The sequence below is a fragment of the Takifugu rubripes genome, chromosome 20 (assembly GCF_901000725.2).
Source record: "Takifugu rubripes chromosome 20, fTakRub1.2, whole genome shotgun sequence".
NCBI lineage: Eukaryota > Metazoa > Chordata > Actinopteri > Tetraodontiformes > Tetraodontidae > Takifugu > Takifugu rubripes.
The window spans coordinates 13747359-13772484 of NC_042304.1; the positions used below are offsets into that span (position 1 = coordinate 13747359).

The following is a 25126-nucleotide window of genomic DNA, read 5'->3' on the forward strand; positions in this document are numbered from 1 at the left end:
GGATTCCCGCTCAAGGTTGTGGTAGCGCTAATCTTCTTAAAGACTGAGTGTTGATCATGTGTTCCTGACATTCTTGTTCCACCACAACAACTGAAATACCTTTGAGGTCCTTGTGTTGTCAAATAAAACAGATTTATTTGTGTCATATTTAATTTTGTCTCTGAAACTGGAGCTTTGCCTCCCACCTCAACCCTTTGGCTAAAATCCTACTTTACTTTATTTCACATCAAAGGAATATTTTGAGAGGATGAGGGGAGGTCAGATCATGAAAACAAGTGCACGGAGGCTCGGGGTGGTGCCCTGCCACATGCCTGTTGTGGACCTCGAAGCAATTAGACCTTAAATGAGTGTCAGAGTGAAAAGAGGTCGTTCGGCTGAGCTCCTTTCACCCTGTTAACCAGAGACAAACATGCTTTGTGACACACATACTCACTGATCTGGAGGCATCTCGTCCCTCCGACCCAGTTAGGAGGGAAAAAGTGAGTGAGTGAGTGATGAAGACAACTTTTGCTGATCTAGAAACGTTTCCACCGCTCAGAAACTCCGCATGCTGAACCTTTTGTGTATTTCATTACGTCACAGTGTAAGTGTTGAAAAGTCCAGACCTGCTCCATGTAACTCTATATTAATGATCCTCCCCGTGAGCAAAAGGATATTACGCACATGCAGCGTAAGAAAAACACGTTTTCCTTTTAATTAAATGTTCTATTGGTCCTGGATTCCCCGATGAAGCAATTAGAATGGTTGACAACACTATGAAATACTGATCTACTGCTCCGTTCAGCTAAATTTAATTTAAAATGCTTCATTTTCCCCCTTAAATAAAATAGCGGCAGCCATCATAGACACTTGAAGCTCGTATTTACAGTCTGACAGAGTAAATACGCACGTCTCCCAAATCCTCTCGGAGGCATCCAGCACAGAATGGGCCCCAACAAAAGGTCCCAGAGGTCAGCTCAGCTTCTGTTGACATGCCTTTCTCCCCTTCCGTTCTCAGCCTGGAACCCGCTCCCTGTTTTTCTTGCTCTCCTCCACCTGGTGATACAGATGCTTTCGTGCCTCATGATACATCCACTCAGCTTTAGCTTTAGCCCACATTAACAGAGAGGCTGGAAACTGTGGGACCGGGGGCACAGCGAGTCCCCGTCACCAACGCCGTGGTCTTTAATCTGACCTTTACCCCAAATGTTAAGGCCTTCAGAAGTAACGTGGACACACTTCGGTAGCTAAACCCCTTCCCCATTAATGCACGAATTAATGTCAGGAAATCAATGAAGGATTTACAGCGTCAAACTGATAATCTTCCTCCTAATTCTCTCTAATGGGTTTGATGACAAGAGCTGGAGCATGAATAATGATGCCACCGCTTCCTGGAGAAATATACCACAAAATAAAGCATCAGATTAGTACTGGGAATATAAATGGTTGAATATTCCCTGATTTTTATATAGATGCCATAAACAGGATTGCAAAGCACAAACATTAACAGTCATTTGTTGTCTGTAATGTGCTGTAATGAGGAAAAGCTCAGTCTTAAGAGTAACTTTGCCGATTCTTTGCCTGAACCATGTTTTTGAGAACTAGTCTCCTTTTTAAGTTATTTTGCAGTATTTTAAACGTTGACATGTTTATTCCTTAGGTCGTCTGCTCTTGTTTGGTCTGGGTTGCTAATTTGCTAATTTGCCACAGCTGAGAGATCGACAGAGCTCAAAAGTGCTGTCACATGTGCTGCCCTTTCTCTCGAGACCCCGTGGAACTTTGCTGGTTATCAGAGCAGTGAGCTGGAAACTGGTTTGCTGCTGGTAGGTCACGGGGAGTCGGGGTTAGGTGACCAGACGCAATATCCTCATCGGGGCTATTTGATCTTTTTATACATGAATACATTTCCTTCCATCATGGTTCAAACCACTTGCATCCAGAGACTTTCTGATCAGCGTCTCAGAAGTTTAGAAGTCATCGTAATGCACTTGTTGGGGGAGGGAAAAAAAAAAAGCTTTGAAGAGAAACTCTAATTTCTCACCCCTCTGTTGATGTTTCCCTTCTTCCTTTTACCAGAGCTAACCAAGCAGGGCATCGGGCCTGTGTGCTGTCTGTCAGGCTCTGCCCACACTTTTGTGTCCATGTATGGTGAATACAAAAGAACCAGCACTGGAGCAGAGAGGACCATTAAATATCCACGTCCTACACGCAGCACACCAGAAGAGTGGATGTCCTGCCCTCTGCTGGTTAGAATCTGTAAATACATCGGAACTTAAGTTTGTTTGTTTTTTTTATTTATTTTACATACGGATAAAGAAACATTTCCTTAGTTGCCTAAAGCACGTTTATGATTTAAAACATTGTTAGGTTCGTGTTCATAGTAGTGTCACTGCAGTGGCTGCCTGAAGATATTTTTAAAATATTACTTTATAGATTACCAATATATTTCCACCCACATTGCTTTAATTTCACCATTATACAATTGATCTAAGAAAATCATGTCGGACTTCAACTTCTTAAATTTAACGTCCTACGTGATTACACGGGGGCCACAATGACCTCTAGCGGCGATACAGTGGAAATACACGTGGAAACTGCTGCAGCGTGGACGGACGCAGTCTTGACCTAAGTTCTGGAATCCATTGTTTCAATTAGATACTTTAATATATGATCAAGCCAAATTAAACAAACCAACCAAACAGCTGATATATTTGAAACTGAATCCCCCCCCCTCCCCCGTCAGATTTACTGGCATGAAGCACTTGTTGGTTCAGAACTGTTGGACTTCCAGGGGCCACACATTGTGACATTGATGTTTTCTCATATTGTCGCCTATAATCTTATATTTTGTCAGCAGCGTTTTTACTCCCAGTGTTTTTCCTGTTTGTGTTTCTTTTCTGAGAATACCCGTTACTGCACAGACGTCTGCTTTTCTGGTGTAATTTGAAAAGCCGACCACAAGAGGGCAGTATGTCACTAGTTAAAAACAACATTTTTGTTTTTTCTTCTCTTAAACATCCTACACATTTCATATTCTGGCACAAAACACTTTATTTTCACTGATAAAAATAGACAAAGCATCTTTATGTACAATAAAATTGGTAAATCAATTTTCTGCCTTCCTCTGACATTAAATATACATTCTTTTGTCTTCCCTTTATACCTTATACCAGGTTTGTGTATTTTTGGCAACAAACACAGATAAAATACACGTCACATTTCTCAGAAGCTGTAACAGAGTCTCAAAAACATTACATCAAAGTACATTTAAAAAAAAATTTACTTCTGTATGGACAGTCTGTGCAGACGCCACACCACACCACAGGAAATTCAAATATATGACCTGAAATATATAAAACTCCAGTTTCAGAATCACTATTTAGTCACACCAACATTGGATATCAGAGCTGTGTTCCCTATGTAGTCCTATGTATTTGGAAAAACTGCCGATTAACAGCTGTTTCACTTGTTTGTTGTGCGTTGATTATTGTCTTTGAAGCATGAGCATATGAAGCACCTGTGAGACAGATGAATGGATCCACTCGTCTATGGTTTTTCTCATTCACACCTTTTACATTGCTCTTGCTCACTGAGTAGCACCAGTGCAGCCAATGGTTCCAGTAGCTTAAAAATACACTACTGTCATGTTTTCCAGTCACACTGATAAAATCAGATGTGTCGTGTGACTCATCTGAGGTTAGCAGTGCTTAAAAACAGCCACAAAACTGAGGCTTTACATTTTCAAAAGTATTGGAAGAAAGAAAGAAATAAAGAAAGAAATGAAGAAAATATGAAAGAAAGAAAGAAGCTTGTGCTCTAACCATGATTTGGGTCCCGCGGAACACAATAGCAGCATTGATGAACACACACTTCTAATGTAAATTGAGGTACTTGTCCGGTTTCGCAGCCCTGCACCTCAGCAGGGCTGACGGAGCATTCAACAGAAACCCACTTTTGGTCGAGGCTGACTCATGTCGCTACAGGATGGAAAGAAATATGCACAGAAGTGCAGTGTGCGTGGTTCACGGATGGCATCGTCCCTCCTGCGGTTTAGCCGAGAGCTGCCTCGTGCAGCTCGGGGCAGTTCTGAACTGAGGCAGGTACAGAGGAGAGAAGTCGCATTTGGACTCTGTGAGCTCGAGCAGGCGGCGCGACTCTGCGGAACAGCCCTCGCTGTTCAGCGGCACAGTTTGAATGATTTTAGCATTGAGCTCTTCCTCGCTCTCCTCGTCTTCATCCCCATAGTCCGCCCCGATATAATACAAGTCCTTCTCCTCTCCCACGTCCCTGTCGCCCTGTTCGGGTTTTTCTGAGAGCTCCTCCGTGGAGTTGTAGCAGCAGGAGCGCCGTGGGACGTCCAGCTCCCAAAGCCCGCCGTTGAAAGATGCAGAGATGTCGGAGTTGTTGGCAGAGAAATTACCCTCATCGCTGGAGCTGCTGCAGCTGCAATCTTTGTCGTGCAGATGATGATGCTGCTGCTGCTGCTTTGGACCACAGAGCAGCACCGCGGTATAGATGACTGACGACTGGGCCGAGCTGTCGGTCACACCTGCTGGGCAGCTGCCATCATCTGGCGCTGAACCGGTTGGATAATCCAGATTTGGAGGAGAAGAACGATCTCCACCTGGGAGCAGATGGCTCTCCTCAGGCCAGGCTTGTCCCACCGGTGAGTCGGGTTCCCCGTGAAGACGGACCGACGAGGCCACGCTGGGATCGGGAGGGGTGCTCAGAGCTGACAGATCAGCCTTGTCCACGATGACGAGGTTGGAGATTTTCTCAGGGGGCAGAAGCAGCGGCCAGGCCGGGAAGCCTTCTGGAGGGTGGAACATGTGGTCAAAGGCGTTGGCCTGGAAAAGGCAGAGAAAACTGTTGGTATTCTGTTGAGCTCAAGACGTGTTACAAATAAAGCCGCAATGTGGGTTTACTCAATATCCTGCCTGCCTGCCTGCCTGCCTGCCTGCCTGCCTGCCTGCCTGCCTGTCTGTCTGTCTGTCTGTCTGCAACTTTTTAAGAGGTTTCATTTATTATTGCTTGATTAGCATAGAGATAATTGCTGCCGGTCTCCTCCGGGTGTGTGTGTGTGTGTGTGTGTGTGTGTGTGTGTGTAATAAAAGCCGAGATAAGTGATGGATAAACTAATAAAGAAAACATTGCACCATTCTTCATTAAAGGAGGAGAACTTTGGTTGTTTTGGTGTGTTTATTCACCAAACCTCTGTGGGGGACTGGAAACATTTAAATAAGATAAGAGGTTCAGTATCTGCCAATGGTGCAGGGAGATAGTTTAACACGTGAACAGGCTCACGAAGCTAAGGGAATCAACCAATCAGCACCTCCACATGGGCACTGGGTGTGTGTGTGTGTGTGTGTGTGTGTGTGTGTGTGTGTGTGTGTGTGTGTGTGTGTGTGTGTGTGTGGGAACATCGTACCTTGTTCAAGTCTATTCCTCTGGCCCAGGAGCACTGGTTTGGGTTGGGTACATCTTTCCACATTAACTTCTTCATCCTGAAGAACAAAGAAAGTGATCATCAGCTTCCATCACTCTTTCCTTCCATCTGCGTCTTCTCATCGTGGTGCCTCAGAAGAGCTGCAGCTCCAAAACACCCCACTGTGCTGCTTCTATGACCTTAGATCTTTATCTGCACTTCTGGGGTTGTTTTTGGAGCTAACCAGTCATGATGTTGTGATTTTTTTGATCTGAAAGCTTACTGGTTTTGGGAGAGGATGAGGCTGATTAACAGGACAATGGAGAGGAAAGAGATCATCATCAACATCATGTAGATGGCAGGGTCTCTTCTGGTGGCTGTCACAGACACAAAACACACCTCAACCTGTTAAACACGACACTGGAACCACTGACAAGTCACAGGTACCTGCTGGTTCCTACCTGTGGCGAACGCCGGCTCCCCCTCTCCATGAGCAAACACGGGGTACAGGTAGAAGCCGTAGTCCTCGGAACCAAAGAAATGTCCTGATGCGACAGAACATGTTAAGATTCCTCATTTCACACACTGTCAAGCCCAACGACAGACCAGACATTACCTCCCAGGTAGGTGGGACCGTCCGTGTAGGGCAGTCTGACCCACGTGTCTGTGCTCTGGCCCCTGGGGCGGCCCGAGTCCTGTTTCCACAGCAGGGACCACTGGACCACCATGAAGATCGGCGGGGAGCTTTTGTCGATCAGAGTCCAGGAGAGAGACACACAGGTGCTGTTGATGACCGTCACACTGAAGTGATGCACGCAGCGGCCTGCCAACGACCAAACACATGACTCCGTCTGCTTGTGCTGCAGTTTTTAGAAGAAGCGTCGTTTTGTACGTCAGTTGCACAATAACCAGAAGGCCAGATGGAGGGTCCGTCCTGAGGGCCAACCTAACCATTGTGCTTTAAAGCTAATGGCAGCTGCACCTCCATCGGAGCAGAACTGGAACCTCCACCGAGATGTTTCCACGCACGTTCTTAATCTACCCAGAGTGGGAATTTATCTGAATGTCAGTTACAAAATCCCTTGAGAAAAATGTGATTAGTTGTGCGGAACTTCAGTGCGTGGTCGAGATTTCAGCGCAATTCTGAGGAAATTGGTCTTTTGCCTGTTTAGAACAAAATAATTTGCACGTGGAGCTTTCGAGGTTTAACCAGGGTGACGGCGGCTGACTCACGTTTGGGCGACTTTTCCAGCGTCATGTTGATGTTGTCGCTGGAGCTTCCCAGGCTGTTGAAGGCTTCCACGGTCACGGTCTGAGGCATCTGGTTCCACTCAAAACTGTAAGAAGACTGCATCAAGATGGGTTCTTGGACGGGGCCGGTGGAGCCGAGTCGCTTAACTAGGAACCCTTCCACGCAGTACGGCTGTCCCGATGTCTGGAGATCCTGGCGGGGAGCAGCGAGGGTCACGGTTTAATGCTTTGGTTTAATTCTAAGCCTGCAAATGTTGGTTGCGGACTGCGTACCTTGAACAGCAGAGTGACGTTAGTCTGCTTTCTGTGCGGATCGTCTTGAAGAAATCTCCAGAAATTAGGGCCGCGCTCAGGGGCTAAGTGGGAGGGGCCAAAGACACAAGAGTTTCTACCTCTGATAAGAACTTGTGTGTATGATTGTTTATACAGGTAAAATGCTAACATTAGCCTATATTAGGAATAAAAGTAGTATTAGCACATCACCCTAAAAATAATTTTAGGTGGATCTTTACATGGAACACACCTGTTTCTGCTAGCTTTGCTTTTAAAAAGTGATTTTTTAGGATTTTAAATTGACTTTGAGCGTACCTCTGCTGTTCTGAGGTGAGGAGTACACCGAGGGGCTCCACTCGCTCCAGTAGCCGGCGCCGCTGATGTGCATGCAGCGTACCTGCACCACAAACACCCGGCACACATCCGAGACGTTGACCTCTGCCCATGGCTCCCGTACGATCGCCTGGACCTGCAGCAGCGACCTTTTAGAGTTATTCATCTCTCCTTTGGTGCAACGTTGACAGAAACGAAACGGTGACATCTCATCTGAAGAGGAAGCATCTGGTTCATTTATGTTTCTGCTTTATATGAACAGAGAGAATGTCTTCATCATCTTCCTCCTCATAGCATTCCAAAGGAAGGAATTTTCATCAAGGGGAACAGGATACAGACCCATAATTGGCTTTATCAAAGGCTATTGATTATCTGCCATTTGGGAGACATTTTTACCAGCTGGGTCCTGACCCGAACGATTGGGACAGTACCGGTATGTTTTTCTGCTGTTGGCCTGATTCAATATTGGAATTATTCCATTAGGTTGCTTTTCAGCTGAAATCTGAACTTCACATTTGGTGCAAGCTCACCTTCCAGTCCGGTTTGGGATGGTCGGCAGAGGGGGAGTGGTACCGAAACTGACACTGAACCTCTACGGGTAGATAAGGACGCTTCCATGTGACATTCAGGACGCCACCGCTCCTGCTCACGGCCTTCACGTCCGTGGGTGTGTGTGGCTTCACTGCAGGAGTTGAAGGACAAGCGAGAGTTTGGTCTTTTGACCGAACGGACTATTGATTCTATTGGCTACAATCAATAACACAGAAATTCCAGCCCAAGAAGGAATGGTTAAAACCCCAGAAACAGGTTAAAAGACAGAGGGGGAGCCATTTTAGCAGAATGAGTCCCGAGGTGTTGGTTCCATCGCTCACCGTGATCGTTGGGGGTCAGGTAGACAGGCTTAGACCTGATCAGTCCGAGGTGGGATGACACTTCCAGCCACAGCTTGTAGCAGTTGGTCCTCAGAGGCTGGATGGTGCACAGTCTCTTCCTGGAGTCCACCTGCAGGCATGAGGGGCCTTCATGGCCCACATTGTCACCTGCTCTTTCCCTCTCCTCCATAACATCGCAGGACAGGTCAGCCCACCTGCCACAGAAAGAAAAGGAAATAAGATGCCTATATTCTCTACAGGCTTCCACACTATTTCTAGCTTGAGCTTGCTAAACTATTTAAGTTCTTCGTCCACATAAAATGGTTGGTCTGCTATCGCTTTAAACTCTTTCCGGTGAAGCAACTTCCGCACTTGTTAGAAGTACAGAGCAATGATGTCAACAACATCCAAGACTTCCTCCTTTCGAATGACTCTGGTAAAAGTGAGATCCCACAATATTGTATATTTACATATGCTAACAGGAGACTCGACCTGGTTCTGAAGTTGGGGTTCAGCCACTGTGTGCTGTTCCATCTACAGTCCATAGCGTCGATTTCGCCGTTGGTTTCGCAGCTGATGCTGATGGAAGCTCCTGAAACAAGCAGTCACATCGTAGCGTCACCTTTAATGGCTTCTCTGCTCTGCGTCGCTCACATGTCGCCATGCTCATTCCTGCCTTTGTCCATCAAAGCAAACAAACTTGGACTTCCACCTGTTCTAAGATGGTGGTTTGGCTGCACATAAATGGCGTCCACATCTTTGGGTGTGCTGATGGTGCCGGACTCACCTTCTACGTAGACCTGGCTGTACGCGATCATCCTCTTTTTTGTACACTGCAGCAGGTCGTACATCCCCGTCTCGGAGGGACGCATCGTGACCTGACTGACCTGTTTTAGGAACACCAAGACTCCTAAAGGATTTGCATCGGCTTCACTTATCTAAAAGTTCATCGAATGAACCGACATGCTTGCAGAGAGGCTGGGCTAGTTGGAGCTTACCCACTGGTTGATGGGGTGGTACAGGCTGTAATCAAGCTCCTGGTCAAAGTTGAGGGTCCACAAGGCCGTGCTGGCGTTGAAGTTGTGGTCGTTGAAGACGCAGTAAACCGTGACGTTCTCCCCCGCTTTCACCACCACTTTCTCAGGGATGTAGCTCACCTCTGCAAACACATTCATCATTTCGGAGACAATGTAGATGCCTGCTGAATAATACAGGTCTAACCAGATGACTGAGTCATTTTCATTCAATGAAAGTTTCTTCGTGGATTTCTACAAAAGAAAGTGCTTCTTTCGCCCCCTAAACTGTCAGACGTAACCACATCTACGCACGCCTCCGGCAGCAACCTGTCTGCACAAACAAAGGAACTAACTCAAACGTGAATCATCTGTGTCATGTCGCAGACAAATGAAGAGAAAAGAAACCATTTTGAGTTGGCAAACATTCTCATTTTGCGGTTTTCTGAACAATCTGCTGAAGGAAAAAAAAATCACTGTCTGCAGATCAAAGCAGAGCTTTTTCATTGATATTTTCCTTCATTTCATAATGGCTGACGTGTGGAGGAGCAGTGTCCTTGAGAACAGTTCTATTGATGCCCACCATACTCTAATGAGCTCTTCTTTTACAGCTCTGGCTAATAAGCTCCTGACCCCTTTTAATAGTTTGCCGTTGACATAAATCTGCCAGAAGGATCATTAAAGGTAAGGATGGATCCTGAACTGCCAGACCTCTTAGAAGAAATGAGTCAGCTAACAGCTATCAAGTCAGGCTTAGAACACCAACTAAAGAAAGGAACCTCATCAATCTGACTGTTTATGGAAAAACTGACCTGGAGCTGCTCAAGTGCACCGATATTAGCACAGTTTTGCATCTCCCAGAGTTTCACCATCAACATTTGCAAGACCCGAGCTGGAATCACACCTGAATATGATCCAGTCCAGCTTTGGAACGGAGCTCCACAAAATGGTTCTTACCATCCAGGAAGATGTGGTGACTTTCACTCCAGCCGCTCCACAGCGGAGGATCGCTCCGGCTGGAGCGGCGGACCTGGACGGTGTAGTTCACGCAGGCCTTCAGGTCCAGAGACGTCTTGGTGTCTCCAGACACGGACATAACCTGGAGACATAAAAACAGGAGACAGAGGAAGGTGTGAAGGGCAAAACACATTCGTTTTGTGTTCCTGTGTTATAATTTCAAAGATTAACATGAACAAAAAATGGGATTAAAAGGGTTTATAAGCTCTCAGTTTCGTGTTATTGTTACCTGCCAGGCTGGATGAATGGTATCGGGAGAGTATCGGACCTCGTATTGCAGCAGGTCTGTTTTAATGTCTTTCGGGTCACCCCAGTGTAAAATCAGCTCGGCCTCGATGGTCTGAACATGCGAGAGGTTGACTGGAGGAGCTGGTTTTACTGGAGGAAAAGAAAACCAGAACATTTGTCACTATAAATGTGCATCAAAAACCCATTTTCAACACCCTCAGAGTCAGTATTCTCAAGGATCCTGATCAGAAATGATCAGTTTCATTGATAAAACGGTTAACAATAAAGTCAGAAGACTCGTTCGGGGTTCTTAAACGTCATAACCTAAACCTTCCCGCTGGGAGAAACCAGCTCACAATGTCATTATCATTATCAAAAGCTTGACAATCGTCTCTGCTCCAGCTACAATAATGAATATTTTCTGTTGAAATTGACTAAAAATGTGTGAATGTGATGTCGAAACATTATTTGAACGGGCATCAGAAATGTGAGTCTGAGTGTTAATCACCTAAATCTACCCGTTTTATTGAAACTGCCAATTAGGGTCTAAATCGCAGGTTCTCCTGGTTCGTCGTTATCAGCTGGTGATCAGGATGTAGATCGCAGCTTCTCCGGCTCATCAGGAGCACAACAACACACCTGGAATCTCCCTCAGCTGGTGACAATCAACCCAGGATGGAAGGTTTTATAAGGTTTGCTCTTTCTCTGTCAGGGCCTTTACTTGGTCCTCTGGGTTTTGTCTGGTTGGGCGTTTTCGCTGCCGCTTACGGTTATTCGTTGCTCTGTTGACATAATTAGTAATCAAAGCCCCAATATTGCCTTTCAGCTCCAACGAATTTGACATTCTCAGCCTTTGTGTATTTTGTTTGGAAGCACCACCACCAGCAGAGGTTTAACTGGCACTAACTAACTTTCTTATCTGATCTGACTGGCTTTCGATCTAGTTTGAGATCGCTATCAAGCTTTTTACACAGGAAATCCCCCCCAAAAAAAAAAAAACTCCACGTTGCAGATATGCCAAGTGCACTAACCTTGCAGCACGCGGTTGCACTCAGCTAATCTTGTCACGTCTGGCATTCAAAAGTGAACCAGACTTTCTCCTTAAATGCCCGAGTCTTCCCTTTGAAGCTTTGGGAATGTAGTTTTAATCATTGAAGAGTTCTTCACAATTTCCATGCACGAGCATGTTCGACTCGATGCCAGGAACAGAGCGACTTTCAAAACATTACTGGGAACTGGCTTCTAACATCTGACTCATCTCTCTTTTCTATACCATAACACAAAAATCCACCGCAAAATGTATTTGCCAACAAGTGCTGCGTCATTTGGGTTTTGGTCCAACAGTGTTTAAGGAAATCATCTGACGGTCACATGCTTTAAACAGAGGCGCAAACAGTCTCACCGGGCCGTGCAGGAACTCTGAGTAGAACCGATGGCGCTCTGGCGTCAGCGATGGTGACCGTAACCACCGCGTGGAAGCTGCTTTCAGCGTCGAGGGCGACTGAACACGTGAAAGAATCCTCCGCCTCACAGAAGACGGGAGGATCGGACGCGGCCTCCTCGCTGTCGACTCTTGACTGGCTTTTCTGGAAGCTGTGGATGCAAGATGCTTTCATTTAAATAATGCTTATGCACGCAAACAACCTTGGTTGGTTTTAAATATAACTGTCATTTACAACGATGCACAGGAAAAGCCTGAAGGTTAAAAAACAAGCTGAATGAGTCCAGTTGTCTGTGACGTATCTAATGAGTCTGTTACATGAGGTGGTTCAGCCCCAGACTGACATCACACAGCCTCCCACTGCTGATCAATGTAAACACACCACCTACTGGGCCGTTAGGCAAGGTGATTAAAAACAGAATAAAATGTCTCGTACTCACCGACGCTGTAAGCTAACTGCCATGTGACCTGCGTCCGGCAGGCTCAATGGCAGCGCGTGCGGTTCAAGGTGGCAGGTTACATTCTCCCATTTTTCATCAATTCCACACAGAATGTCCAAACACGTTCCTGACAAGAAATTACATTAGCATGTTAGTGGCATCAGCCGACCGGCGCGACCTTCGAATAGGGGCTTCTGAGAAAATATCTGGACTGATGTTCTGAGAAATGAGCCGCTGACGCTTTGGGCGCTGCAGCAGGAATACACTGAAGCTCCTTTTTATCTTGCCCACTGTGACTAAATCGTCAAAGCTAAATAATTGCCCTGTAAATGTTGAATTGATCAGTTGTGCGGCTGGACAGGTTAGCTGCAATTTAACTGTTTAATTATTGTTGAAAAAAGGTGGAAAGTCTCAGCTAATCGCCATCGATCTGGGAGTATCACAGAGATCAATGCGTACAAACAAACCCTCCTTAATGTCCTTTTAATGCCGCACCTCCGCGAGGACAGAATCGAGGCAAACAGTGACTCAAACTCAACAGCCCACACTCTTCCACACTCTTTCTCTCGCTGGGAATCTGAGGCGAAAACATTTTCAAGGTGATGAAAAATCCACAGCTCTGTGTAATAAAAGGGAATCCTCATGAGCCAGGGTGATTACAGACACATGATTCATGTAATTCCATCCGTGTGGAAGAGATTCCATCTAAAGAGCCATTAAATAACAATAAGCCCCTCAAGCTGATCTCTTATCAGTGTCAAACGGCGCCGCCGCTAACAGAATTACAGAATTATTCTGACGTCTGTCGCTGGCAGCATCCCTGCTGGGGTGCATGTTCTGTTAACACTGAATGATGTCTGTCCAGGATCTGGGATGGAAGTACAACCCCTTCTGTCAATACTGCTTGTTTTTTTTGGGTTGGTGCGATTTCAAAGAAACTCTTAAGAGCATGCTCCTACCAGAGAACTCGAGTGGATGCAGTTTGCTCGTCAAGTTCTTGAAGCTGCACTGTGAGTCATGTGGGAGGCTCCTGTTAGAACCGTTGGGCCGTTCCGCGGGGGCGGAGGCGCCTTCTACGGTGGACGCTGGACGTGACTCACAGCATAGCTCGTCCTTCCATGGGAGGTCCAGGACACCCGAATGCCGCCCTCCTGCATCACTGTTCTCCAGAGACAGAACACCTGCAAGAACAAGAACAAGAACAGCTTTAAGTTGTTTTTTAATCATTAAACACGCAGAAAAAGGACCGATCGTGAGCTTTAGGTAGATGTCATCCTAAAGTTCATGTTTTGCTTCCCCTTAAATTTTTTGCAATGCTAACAACTGAGCTATTGTGGTGCAATATTACAGTAGTCACATGTCTCTCTTTTTTTTTTAAATATTACATTTTTCAGCATTTTGTGGAAAAAAACTCAAATGACAAATGATGAAAACCTGGAGAAAACGGGATTATTACTGCAAGGATTTGTGTCATGATATTCAACATGGGAGATAAATTGACCCCGCTTAGATTCTGTGATCATACTTTGTGTTTATCACTGTATCTCAGAGCTGAGAGGACAGGATCCCTCCTCGCTAGTGCACAACCATCGCCGTATTGATTTAGCTCAGGTCAGCGTCATCACAAGGGTTTGATGACACACTGACTGTCAAAGGAGAGCTGAGAGGAGCCACACTTGGGAAATATGTTTCAATAAAGCCAGACCCCCACAAAAATGAGCAAAAACGTGACAAGCGGAGAGGCGATGGAGCGTTTTCTATGAGCAGGTGCTCAGAAACAGACTGTTGCTTCTTGACGTGCCACAAGCTGGCAGATTGTGTGGGAACCCACCTCTGGATAGCAGGAATCCAAGCACCATGACGCTCAGCGTTACACGCCCAAACCTGAAGAGACACGGGAGAGAAGCATTTTTTTTTAAAAATCAGACGTTTCTGGGTTTTAATGTCTCTATTGACCCTGCAGCTTTTTAGTTTCCACATAAGTGGGACTGATGAATGACATGAACGTGAGGTAATGTGCGTGGTTACAGCGGCGCTGAGGTGGCAGGTGCAGACATGTATGAAAAAGCAGAATAAAGTCAGACTTGCACGTTCATGGTGCTTCAGAAAGTTTTAGGATCTTACACAACTGTGCCAGGCGCTCGATGTGGAGAGATAAAGGGCAACCAAATACATGACTTGTAGCATGGGTGCCTTATCTGCATTGTGGTTATCATGTTATTATCTCTAAACACTTCCTGTTACTACATTTTTTTCTAAGTGCGATTCAATATAAAATTAAAACACCCTTTTCCATACGTTAACATTTGAATTTAAGCCAGACATCCTATGGAATGATGTCTGAAAAATCATATTTCCCCTTCATCATATTGTGTGATGCAACAATAAAGACGTGGACGGCATGTGCGCTTCTGTTACTCTTACTTACATTGTGGAGCTCATAATGCGAGCATGGCTCTGCTCAGGTTCAGCTGCGGTGAATCTCCCTGAGGACACAGAAGGATTTTAGAGTTTTGAGTTTTGATCAACGAGAGCTGTGTCACCACAGGACCCGACGGCAGAGGCAAAAGCATCAATCCGCATAACATTTCAAATTATCTGCGGAACCAGGCGGCTTTTAAGCCATTCTGTTTCCACACTTTCTCAGACACAGGCTGCCCCAGGGACGCATCTTTGCAGTTGTAATATTTAACAGCGGAGCGCACAATAATCAGAGCTGCAGTGAAATTGCTTCAATCATTTCAGCAATTCTTGTGAAAATGTGTCAGCGTGGTTTCCTAAAATAATCCTCAGAGCAACAGATTGCTCCCCATTTGACTTGTGTTTCTCATACTTAAAGATGATATCGAATCCATGAGAACTGAGTCCTTCATTTAACTCCATAAATTGAAAATAAGACAGAGTACTAAAAACAAACATCGTGCAGTTCCATCACTGAACGACAGGGTGCGCGATGTGGAACCAATGTGAATCGTCTGTGTGTTCTCACTCTTAAAGTAGAAACTTACAGTGGTGTCCTTAGGAAACCTAAATTTCGTTGGATTCTGCCATGAGATAAGCTGAAAAGCAAAATAAGCTCTGCCTATAAACACATTAGGGCAGGCATCACCTCCAGGCTCAAAACTAAACTTTTTCTACCGTTATACAGCTGTAACACTGAATGTTAAAGGGCTCAAAGTGGTCCATATGTATGAAAAAATGAGCATATTAGTGATAAATATGAGCTATAAAATGATTGAAGGCTTAACTGAGAACAGCCTCAGGTTTCAATTGTAAAATCGAATTTGCTTGAGGAGTCACAATGTTCTGAGGTTGTCATTAGAAAAAATAAATAAGGATGAACTGAGTGAGGAAGATATTTTCATGATCCCCTTAGATGCTCGACTTAAATATGATGGAACATGTTGTTTTTCATCAAGCAGCCGTTAATTATGGAGAAAATGTGCCAAAACGGATACATATGCAGCCCTGCCAGCCTTTGTCGACATCAGGTGTTAAGCTGCCACTGTGGAAACACGATTAAATATACAAAATACTCGATAAATCAGCACAGATCGTCATCCTTTACCGCCAGCAGCAACACGCTTGTTATAAACCAATTTAAATCACAAGTGACTTTTCTCCCCAGCACCCTGTTTTTGGCGTGGAAGGTGTGAAATCTCTCATTTATATCACAAAAACAGATTATTTTCCAAACTGAGTGGGCAACAGCATCACCTAGTGTTTTATGGACTCTGAGTAACTTTGCCGACAAGCCAAAGTCAGTCAACAGTTGGCGTTATTAATATATTAATAACGTTATTAATATATTAATAGCGTTATCAATATATAACAGACTAGTGATTTCGCGTAGTAGCAACACGGGTTATGGCTGAATTGGTGCCGGTTCTATCGTCACGGAGCTGCTTTACCTGCCTGATTCTCTTGGGAAACAATGACGAAGATATCCTGAAACTATTCTGTCCAGGTGTTTGGAGGGCTGCTCCGGCCCGTGTCTCCTGCAGGGACGCGCTCCAGCGCCCTGTGCCAACCATTCATTCTGCGCTGACTCACAGTCCGGAGGCGCGCCGGAGCTTGTCCCCTGTCCCTGTCCCTGTCCCTGTCCCTGTCTCTGTCCCTGTCCCTGTCCCTGTCCCTGTCTCTGTCTCTGTCCCTGTCCCCCAGCAGCAGAAGCAGCGCACAGTCACAACAGTACTTTACGGAAAGCTGTTAAAACCACGCACCTTGTTACTATTTCATAAAAAGTAAGAGAAGAGCGTGCGTAATTCCCCACCTCTGTGTTATTGAGGCTAGGGTCCGAGAGGCGACAGAAATAACGTCAGAGAGATTAGAGTGATAGAGTCGTAATAAAGAGTTGGATCACTTACGTCGATGTTGGAAGATGCTTCAGAAGGGAACTGGTCCGCCAGGAGAGTAAATAATCCACACGCCAGTCTGATTACTTAAACTGGATTCTCTCTCTCTCTCTCTCGCTCCCCCCCCAACATACACACACACACACACACACACCCACACACACACACGCACACACACGCCTACCTCTTTGTGACGTCACCCCAGCGCCCTGCGTCGGCGCCCTGCCCACCGTGACGCGTTCACGACAAACCTCCATTGACGGAAATCGTAGACTTCTAGTCTCCGCAGAAGTTTAGCTGTTATTTGTCTACTTTCATCAGCTAGAATCACAAAAGTCAAGGTAAACGTGCAGCTCTACTCAGTTGAACTCTAACTGATTTCCATCTGCAGTCATTTTAAAGGAAAGATTAATTTTTCTTAACTAAACTTATCGCTTAAATGCTACTTGCAACATCTTAAAATTGTTTGTCATCACTAAACACATCTCCTTAGAGCTAAAGAACTTTTTTCTTTGCAAACAGGTGTTTGTTTTTTTAATTTTTGGTCAAAGCCTATCTTTCAGTTTGCTGCAGAGGGGTTATTCAACTGTAGTAAGTTCTTGGATGGAAACCCTTTGACCTCTCTCTCTTTCTTTGGAATTATATCCACCGTAACAGAATAATGGTCTTGTGGGGAATTCCAGATGTCCATCCACCTCACCCTTACAGATGTTCCACACATCTGACTTGCATAAAAACAGCAGTGATTTCAAGAACGGGGGTGGTTTGCAAATCTCAGCAGAAACGTTTAAGGGAAATTGAATCAGAATTGGAGCAGCCCAATTTCTTCATCAAATGTGTGTGGGTGCATTTTGTATCATGGCGACAAAAGCAGATTTTAGTGTGATGAATCCATCCAATATATTGACTAATCTGTCAAAGAAGAATGGTCTAAATTAAAACTGTTTCCACGTCATGTGACCTGCATGTCTACAAAGTGAGAGACTGAGGTGCTCATTGGAAAAGCCAACAAGGGAAAGGACTGTTTGCAGAAAGGGTGAGGGCAGCTGTGTTAACCAAATGAACATCACACAGTCTCATGGGCCACAGCCTGTTCATGAGTCCATGAGACTCATGGACCACAGAGCAAAAAGAAGAAGAAAAGACAAAACTACAGTGAGATATTAGGTGCATCAATGTTTGCCCTGTGACGTAGGAAGGATGCGTCACCGTGCATAAAAAACAATTCATTTTTCAAACGGCTTCCTCGCCCCTGCACCCCCACTTTAATTTTACGACCCACTGATTTTTATAGAGATGGATCTGCATCATTACAGCCTTGCAATGCCCTGAAGACTGCTTTGACCACCGCTGGCATTTCTCAGCGTCTGTCTCACGCCCATCAGTAAGAAGAGGAAGAAAGCAAGTCTCACTTTTAACCTTTACTCGGGTTATTAGGTTGTTGAATCGGATCTCAGGAGAATGTTCTTGTAAGCACAGAAGCATCTTATCATTGTGTTTTTCTGATCCGAGCGTGTCGGACAGCAACACCTGCAGGACCCATCCAAACGGGCGGGTGACGTCATTCTCTGCAGTGACATCATCCCAACCTGTGAGCAAGACTGAACTCATCCTGTCAGCTTTGTACTTTCTGCATCTAAAAAAATACTTTTCAGCAACTCACATAACATGAATCTGCAGCAATTCTGTATTTATTTATTTTAATCTCCAAATCTGACAGTTGATATTTCCAAGTCTTATGTTTATGTTTATTTATTCTGCTACTTCTGCTCCATTATTTATTTATTTGGTGGTGTGCATCTCAAACACAGCTGACATAGGCTTGATATCAACATGACAACAGCTCACTCTCATGTTTCCATTGAATGATTAGGCATCAGCATCGTCACTGAAGTAGATGAGTGGAGCCTTTTTTTCATGGCTGTGGTGGGAAAAATGTCTCTGCAGCACAAAGAGGGAAGCCTCTCATGAATTATTAATCAGTTCCACATGAGGGGGCATCAAGCACTGCAGTGAGTACATACCAAGAGGATGATGTCATGCTTGGGGACTGGTTGGGGTGATGTCATCCAGGGGGGATGATGTCACCTATTTTAAATACATCTGATATGGCTGCAGAGCCTGTTTAACATGTAAACTGCTTTTATTCACTTATTTGTATCTGAAGGATGCAATTCTATAAACAATCACAAATAAATTAAGCTATAAAGGCAACTCATGAAAACAAGAAGCAATACCGTCTGTCCTCCATCACCCAAAAATAAGAACAATGACTCCTAACATTGAGGTCCTTTTGTTGTTTGCCACACTATCCAAATCAGGCTGCCGAGGATAAGTGGATATTCATCCTTCTGCATTCATAATTTAGCCATGCAAAAGATTTGACTACAGTCTGTGTCCTGTGAATCTGCACCTCTTGTTCAGGAGACATCACAGTGATGGACAGACATCAGTCTTGTTTTAGTGCTAGGCTAAATTAGCATAATTAATATAGGATATTCACAATAATAATATTGTTCATTTCTTCAAAAGGGAGGTGCCGGATGATGTTTCAATGGGATTAAAATGTATGTGCAGGGCATGCACGGATGGATGGATCGATCGATCGGTGGGTGGGTGGGTGGATGGATGGATGGATCATTGGGAGGGTGGATGGATCGGTTGGTGGGTGGATGGATCGATGGATGGATGGATCGGTGGGTGGGTGGATCTTTGGGTGGCTGGATGAATGGATCTTTGGGTGGGTGGATCTGTGGGTGGATGGATGGATGGATGGATGGGTGGGTGGATCTGTGGGTGGATGGATGGATGGGTGGGTGGGTGGGTGGTTGGATGGCTCGGTGGGTGGATGGATGGATGGATCGGTGGGTGGCTGGATGGATGGATCGTTGGGTGGATCTTTGGGTGGGTGGCTGGATGAATGGATCGTTGGGTGGATATTTGGGTGGGTGGATGGATGGATGGATGGATGGGTGGGTGGATCTGTGGGTGGGTGGATGGGTGGATGGGTGGATGGATCGGTGGATGGATGGATGGATCACTGGGTGGGTTGGTGGGTGACTGGATGGATCATTGGGAGGGTGGATCGGTGGGTGAATGGATGGATTGTTGGGAGGGTGGATGGGTGGGTGGATGGAGGAATGAATGGATGGATGGATCGGTGGATGGATGGATGGATCGGTGGGTGAATGGATGGATCATTGGGAGGGTGGGTGAATGGATGGATCATTGGGAGGGTGGGTGGATGGATGGATCGGTGGGTGGATCTGTGGGTGGGTGGGTGGACGGATGGATCGGTGGGTGGATCTGTGGGTGGACGGATGGATCGGTGGGTGGGTGGGTCGGTGGGTGGACGGATGGATCGTTGGGAGGGTGGGTGGATGGATCGGTGGGTGGGTGGATGGATCGATGGATGGATCGGTGGGTTGATCTGTGGATCGGTGGACGGACGGATGGATCGGTGGGTGGGTGGACGGACGGATGGATCGGTGGATGGATGGATGGATGGGTCGGTGGGTGGATCATTGGGAGGATGGGTGGATGGATCTGTGGATGGATGGATCACTGGGTGGATCTGTGGGTGGGTGGTTGGATGGATCGATGGGTGAATGGATGGATCATTGGGAGGGTGGGTGGATGGATGGATGGATCAGTGGGTTGATCTGTGGATCGGTGGATCGATGGGTGAATGGATGGATCATTGGGAGGGTGGGTGGATGGATGGATCAGTGGGTTGATCTGTGGATCGGTGGGTGGGTGGACGGATGGATCGGTGGGTAGGTGGACGGATGGGTGGGTCGGTGGATGAATGGATGGATCGTTGGGAGGTTGGATGGATCGATGGATGGATGGATGGATCGATCGATTATTGGGAGGGTGGATCGTTGGGCGGGTGGGTGGATGGATGGATCATTGGGTGGATCTGTGGGTGGATTGATGGATGGATCTGTGGGTGGATGAATGGGTGATAGATGGATGGATCTATGGGTGGATGGATGGATGAATGGATGGATGGATGGATCTGTGGGTGGGTGGTTGGATCTGTGGATGGATGGATGGATGGATGGATGGATGGATCGATCGATCACTGGGTGGATCTGTGGGTGGATGAATGGATGATAGATGGATGGATCACTGGGTGGATCGTTGGGAGGGTGGATGGATGATGGATGATGATAACAGCAGTGTGCTGAGTCACAACAGGTCGTTTCCATTTACCAGCAGGAGATGAGGACCTGAGGCACCTTCACATGTTAATTTCTGGCTTCCTCGTCCTCCAGATCAGCAGCAGCCGTGCTGACACAGTGAAGTTCTGATGTCTTTTCCACGTCTCCTCAACTGCTACGTCTGCCTATTCATGAGCTGACTTCAGCGATTGTGTCGAGTTTTCCCCAAATCTGGGTGTTGTATAAATGGACACAGATGGATGATTTAAACATTAGGAAGAAATTGACCAGAGTGGGCGTCTGACACAGCGTGAGTTGTTACAGGCTACCATTAGCCACATTGCTGACAAGGTTTCTCGTAAGAAACTGAAGGCTGAATATGACTTTCTTCACATTGCTGCCTTAAGTATCTCACTACCATTTCATAACATCTTGATTTTTTTGGTTTATAAGACTTCAAGCAGGAACTGTGAACGTGTATCAGTATTAGAGAAGGTGTCATATTGGATGTTGTAAGCTTAAGCATCAGCTGCTCAACCCAGACCCTCTGGGCTGAGAGGAGATCCTTTTCTACCTGCGTGTGTGTTACGCTGTGATAAAATGCTGGCGCTGTGTTGACTCTCGGCTCTAAAATCTGCTGTAATTTCATCATCAGAGCATGACGGAGCAATAAAACCACAGTCACAACCTGTCCCTGAGATCCAATCTCCACACACTGCGTGACTCATTCCAGCGCCACTGATGATGCCTTCTCTCACAGCGTAACTCTCACTTGGTCTTTAGAGAAAATCACGGTCGTCCACTTTTTTTTTCTTTTTTTTTGCGGGGAAAAGTGAAAACAAACTTGGAAGAAATTAAACGCAATAAAGCAGAATGAGAGAAAGGGCTGATGAGTCATGAGTCATTATGTTTGAACATCTGGACCATATGGGCCATTCTCTCTCAGCCTGAAAATGAAAACAAAGAAATAAGAACAGGTGGAGGCAGTATTGTGAAAAACAGACCCACGGAGAGGGATCCGGGTGGAACAGTGAAGTTATGGGGATTCGATGAAAAAGAAAAGAAGGATTTTAAGTGCTTCGGGTCAACAAGTATGTTGGAACAGAGGGGAGAAACGTGTCAGGTGTGATGAAGGGCTGTTGATGGTTGTCATGATCCGGCCAGTGGTACTGCGTGGTTTGGAGACGGGAGACAACTGCCAGAGGAGGCCAAGATGATGTTGAGGTTCTTGGAAGTAATGGTCAGAAAAGAGGACAAATGTTAGATGTTTGGAGGCCAGACTGAGATGGTTTGGACATGTACGAGGAGGAACAGTGATAGAATGATGCTGAGGAGGGACCTGCCAGGTAGGAGACCTAGAAGATGTAAGACTGGGTATAAGGATGTAGTTAGAGGGAAGTTTTCTCTTTTTGCCTACAGCTCCCCGAGCAGACACTTGTGTCTGTAGCTTTGTTAATGTCTTCATCAACACCTGCGTCATCAAGCAACAGGAAACAACATCCAGTCATCTCTCTGAGTTATGCCCATTGTTCTTTGTTCTTTCAGGTGAAACAGGGGCCTATTACATGAGCACCCTGAGGTCCTAAATTCATAATTCCCTCATTGAGAACAGAGAAACAACACATTTGTTGTTATATTCCATTCACTTTTGGGTTGTTGCAGTCTGAACTGCATGAACATATTGTTTTCATTCCTGCTGAATTAATGCATCCCGACCTCTTTGCTTCTCTGGTGAGTCACGACCAAGGAACACTCTGCCAACGCAGTTCCTTGTTTTTGTGTTCATCAATTAATTAGGTCACCACAATAATGCAAAATCAGGCCTGATGCGAGGACTTTTTACCTGGTGGTAAATAACTAGTGGTGCTCCGATAATGATGGAAAACAGACTGAGAACACGGAGAGGAAGCAACAACATAAGAAATCTCATTTTCAGGCTTCTAGGAACACACTGCCGACCAAAATTAGAGCACAGAGGAACATAACGATAATGGTTCAGATCAGCCAATCCACCATCTCCCTGTGACCTTGAAGTGAAATGTGCAGGTACAAAGAACCTATTTAAACGGAAAAAGCTTTTTCCTTTCATCTCACTTTAAAAAACATATTGAGAAAAGGTTTTTCTTAATTATATGGAAAAAGTGTTGCTGTGTACATTCAAAGGTAGAGAACATAACTCTGGTATTAGGCAAAACTGAGAGAATATCTGTTATACTGGGGAAAAAATAGTTATTTAGTACTAGTATAGTTCAACAGCAAAGGCAAAAGAAAAGCACTGAATGTGACAGCCTTCAGTGTTCTCATGAAGTTCAACTGGATCAACACAGGGTTAAGAATCATTTACAGCTTTAGCTTCTCTCTAAATTCAGCCCTGCAGGTCCAAGTGAGCAAACACCACAGCTCATAGATCTCCATCACCATGGAGATCTGTGATCTCTATCACCTATATTTCCCTGACACTGCCGAAAGAAAAGTGTTTAGAAAGCAATCTGTGCCATTTTTGTTTCACCAACTTCTTCAGTCCCCTTAACAGATGCTGCAGAACCATATCAAGCATTCTTTCTGTCGCTGTAACTCTGAATGAAAGCTTTTCATCCTCAAAAAAAAAACCAAACAAACAAAAAAAACAGTTTCTGAAGAAACCAGCAGTCTTTGCTGAGTCAATATTCACAGCTGGGGTCACCGAACCTGTTTCTACTCAAAAACCCTCCCTCCGATACAGCAGCCCTTTTGCAAAACCAACTTATTGCTCATGATTTGCATGTGATAAATCACAATTGTTGTCTTTCCATCATATTCTTGTATTTCCAGGGACTTAATCAAGCTTATTCTTTAATATATTTAGACCAACTAATGCAGAATAATAAAATACCCCAAAGCTTTTTTCTCTCCAGTGAATAATTAAATTGATGGACTAGAACATGAATCCTGAAAGCAGCGATAACATCATTAATCACAGGTTTGCAGTAATAACACACATAATACACTGAGTGAGACTGCATGATACAACAAAAAACATGGGTGATTTGGTCTTTTTGTTAGAATTTCTGCCTGTATTGGCTCAGGTAAACAAGAAGTCTGCCAGCTCATGTCTCCTCAGACACTTTGTGTCTTTTCTCTCATATGGTTGTGATGTTTAGGGCCATTACTTACCAACTGTGGGTCCAACTCGCACATCTCCGAGGTAATAACATGAAGAATAACAATCCCGCCTGCCTGCCTCCTCATATCCTGAACATATGTGGCAGACGGGAGTGTGCAGCTTTATGTGGAGTGGTGTGTCACTGGGCATGAGGGGCTATTTCTGACACCCGGTGTCAAGATACACACCCGTCACAACACCGTGCACAGGCCGGGACGTGCACATAGGCGTTTGCACTCATCTAAATATTCAGCAATGTAGGTACATATGTGACTTTACAGGACGAAGGCCGCATCTATTTCTGTACATTTATTATTGTAGGCAGTTGGTGAGAAAGCGTTCCACCCCTCCTGGTGACCCCTGTGGTTGACTACAGAGGGGTTTTCCGTCTGCCTCTGGGTGACTGTTTCCCAGTAGCCACTGATATTTGATCACATAATTCCTCTGATGCCAACAATCACACTGCCGCAGTCGCTGGTGCGAGGACATTAAAATGGAGCTGTCGTGAGTTCACCTGACAACAGGCGAGACCAACCTGCTGCAGACACAGGCCGCTCGAGGCGGCGCTTAGATGTTGCTTTCCTGGACAGATGTGAGGAAATCCCATGTAGGCTACTGAGGCTGCTTTGTAAATCAGATATCACATGAACACAAACAAGTAGGACATTTGATATCTGATGCAGACGGTGTTACTCTTTGGCTTGAAAGACAACTTTAACAAATTAAAAGTAATAAATGCTACAAATCAAAGGCAAGGCACATATTATGACACAGAGCATCTGTGCTCCTACTCTTCATCCATTTATGGTTTGTTCTTCAATAATCAGATGTTTCTATTCTGATTTACAAGATTAAATAGAACTGGAGAAAACCAACCACCTTAAGAGTTCAGAATCAAACCCCAACAACAGTCTTTCTATTTTAAAACCAGCTTAACTTGGTGCCATTGATGGTTTCCATTGCAGCTGGCTGCAGCCAAAGGGGGAGGCCACTATCTATAAACTGCCAGGAAGATAACAAAGTTCTGCGGCCAAGTGGACCCTACCGACACCCAGAGATGATCAGTTCAATCACGAGTTCAACTGTGTGATTCTTAACAGATATCCGACAAGATAAAGCCTGATCAATCAATCAATCTTTATTTATCAAAATTGTTTCTAGGGGCTTTTCAGAATCCCAGGGCCTGACCCC

The 25126-nt window shown here is 45.4% G+C and overlaps 1 protein-coding gene across 4 annotated transcripts; it reads right to left on the reverse strand.

The window, feature by feature from the left end:
* Positions 1–3005: 3005 nt before the first annotated feature.
* On the reverse strand, positions 3006–24036 carry lepr (leptin receptor). 4 transcript variants are annotated; one of them, XM_029827573.1, is made up of 21 exons: positions 23947–24036; positions 14701–14758; positions 14104–14156; positions 13232–13453; positions 12273–12399; positions 11794–11984; positions 10393–10541; positions 10104–10245; positions 9132–9292; positions 8921–9020; positions 8626–8725; positions 8134–8348; positions 7792–7943; positions 7244–7397; positions 6929–7011; positions 6638–6848; positions 6021–6227; positions 5866–5949; positions 5688–5781; positions 5408–5483; positions 3006–4826 (listed from the first exon to the last, which is right to left on the reverse strand). In XM_029827573.1, exons 2-21 carry the CDS (start codon positions 14712–14714, stop codon positions 4002–4004), a joined length of 3360 nt encoding a protein of 1119 aa, XP_029683433.1. In that variant the 5' UTR covers positions 14715–14758; positions 23947–24036; the 3' UTR covers positions 3006–4001.
* Between the last annotated feature and the right edge of the window lie 1090 nt (positions 24037–25126).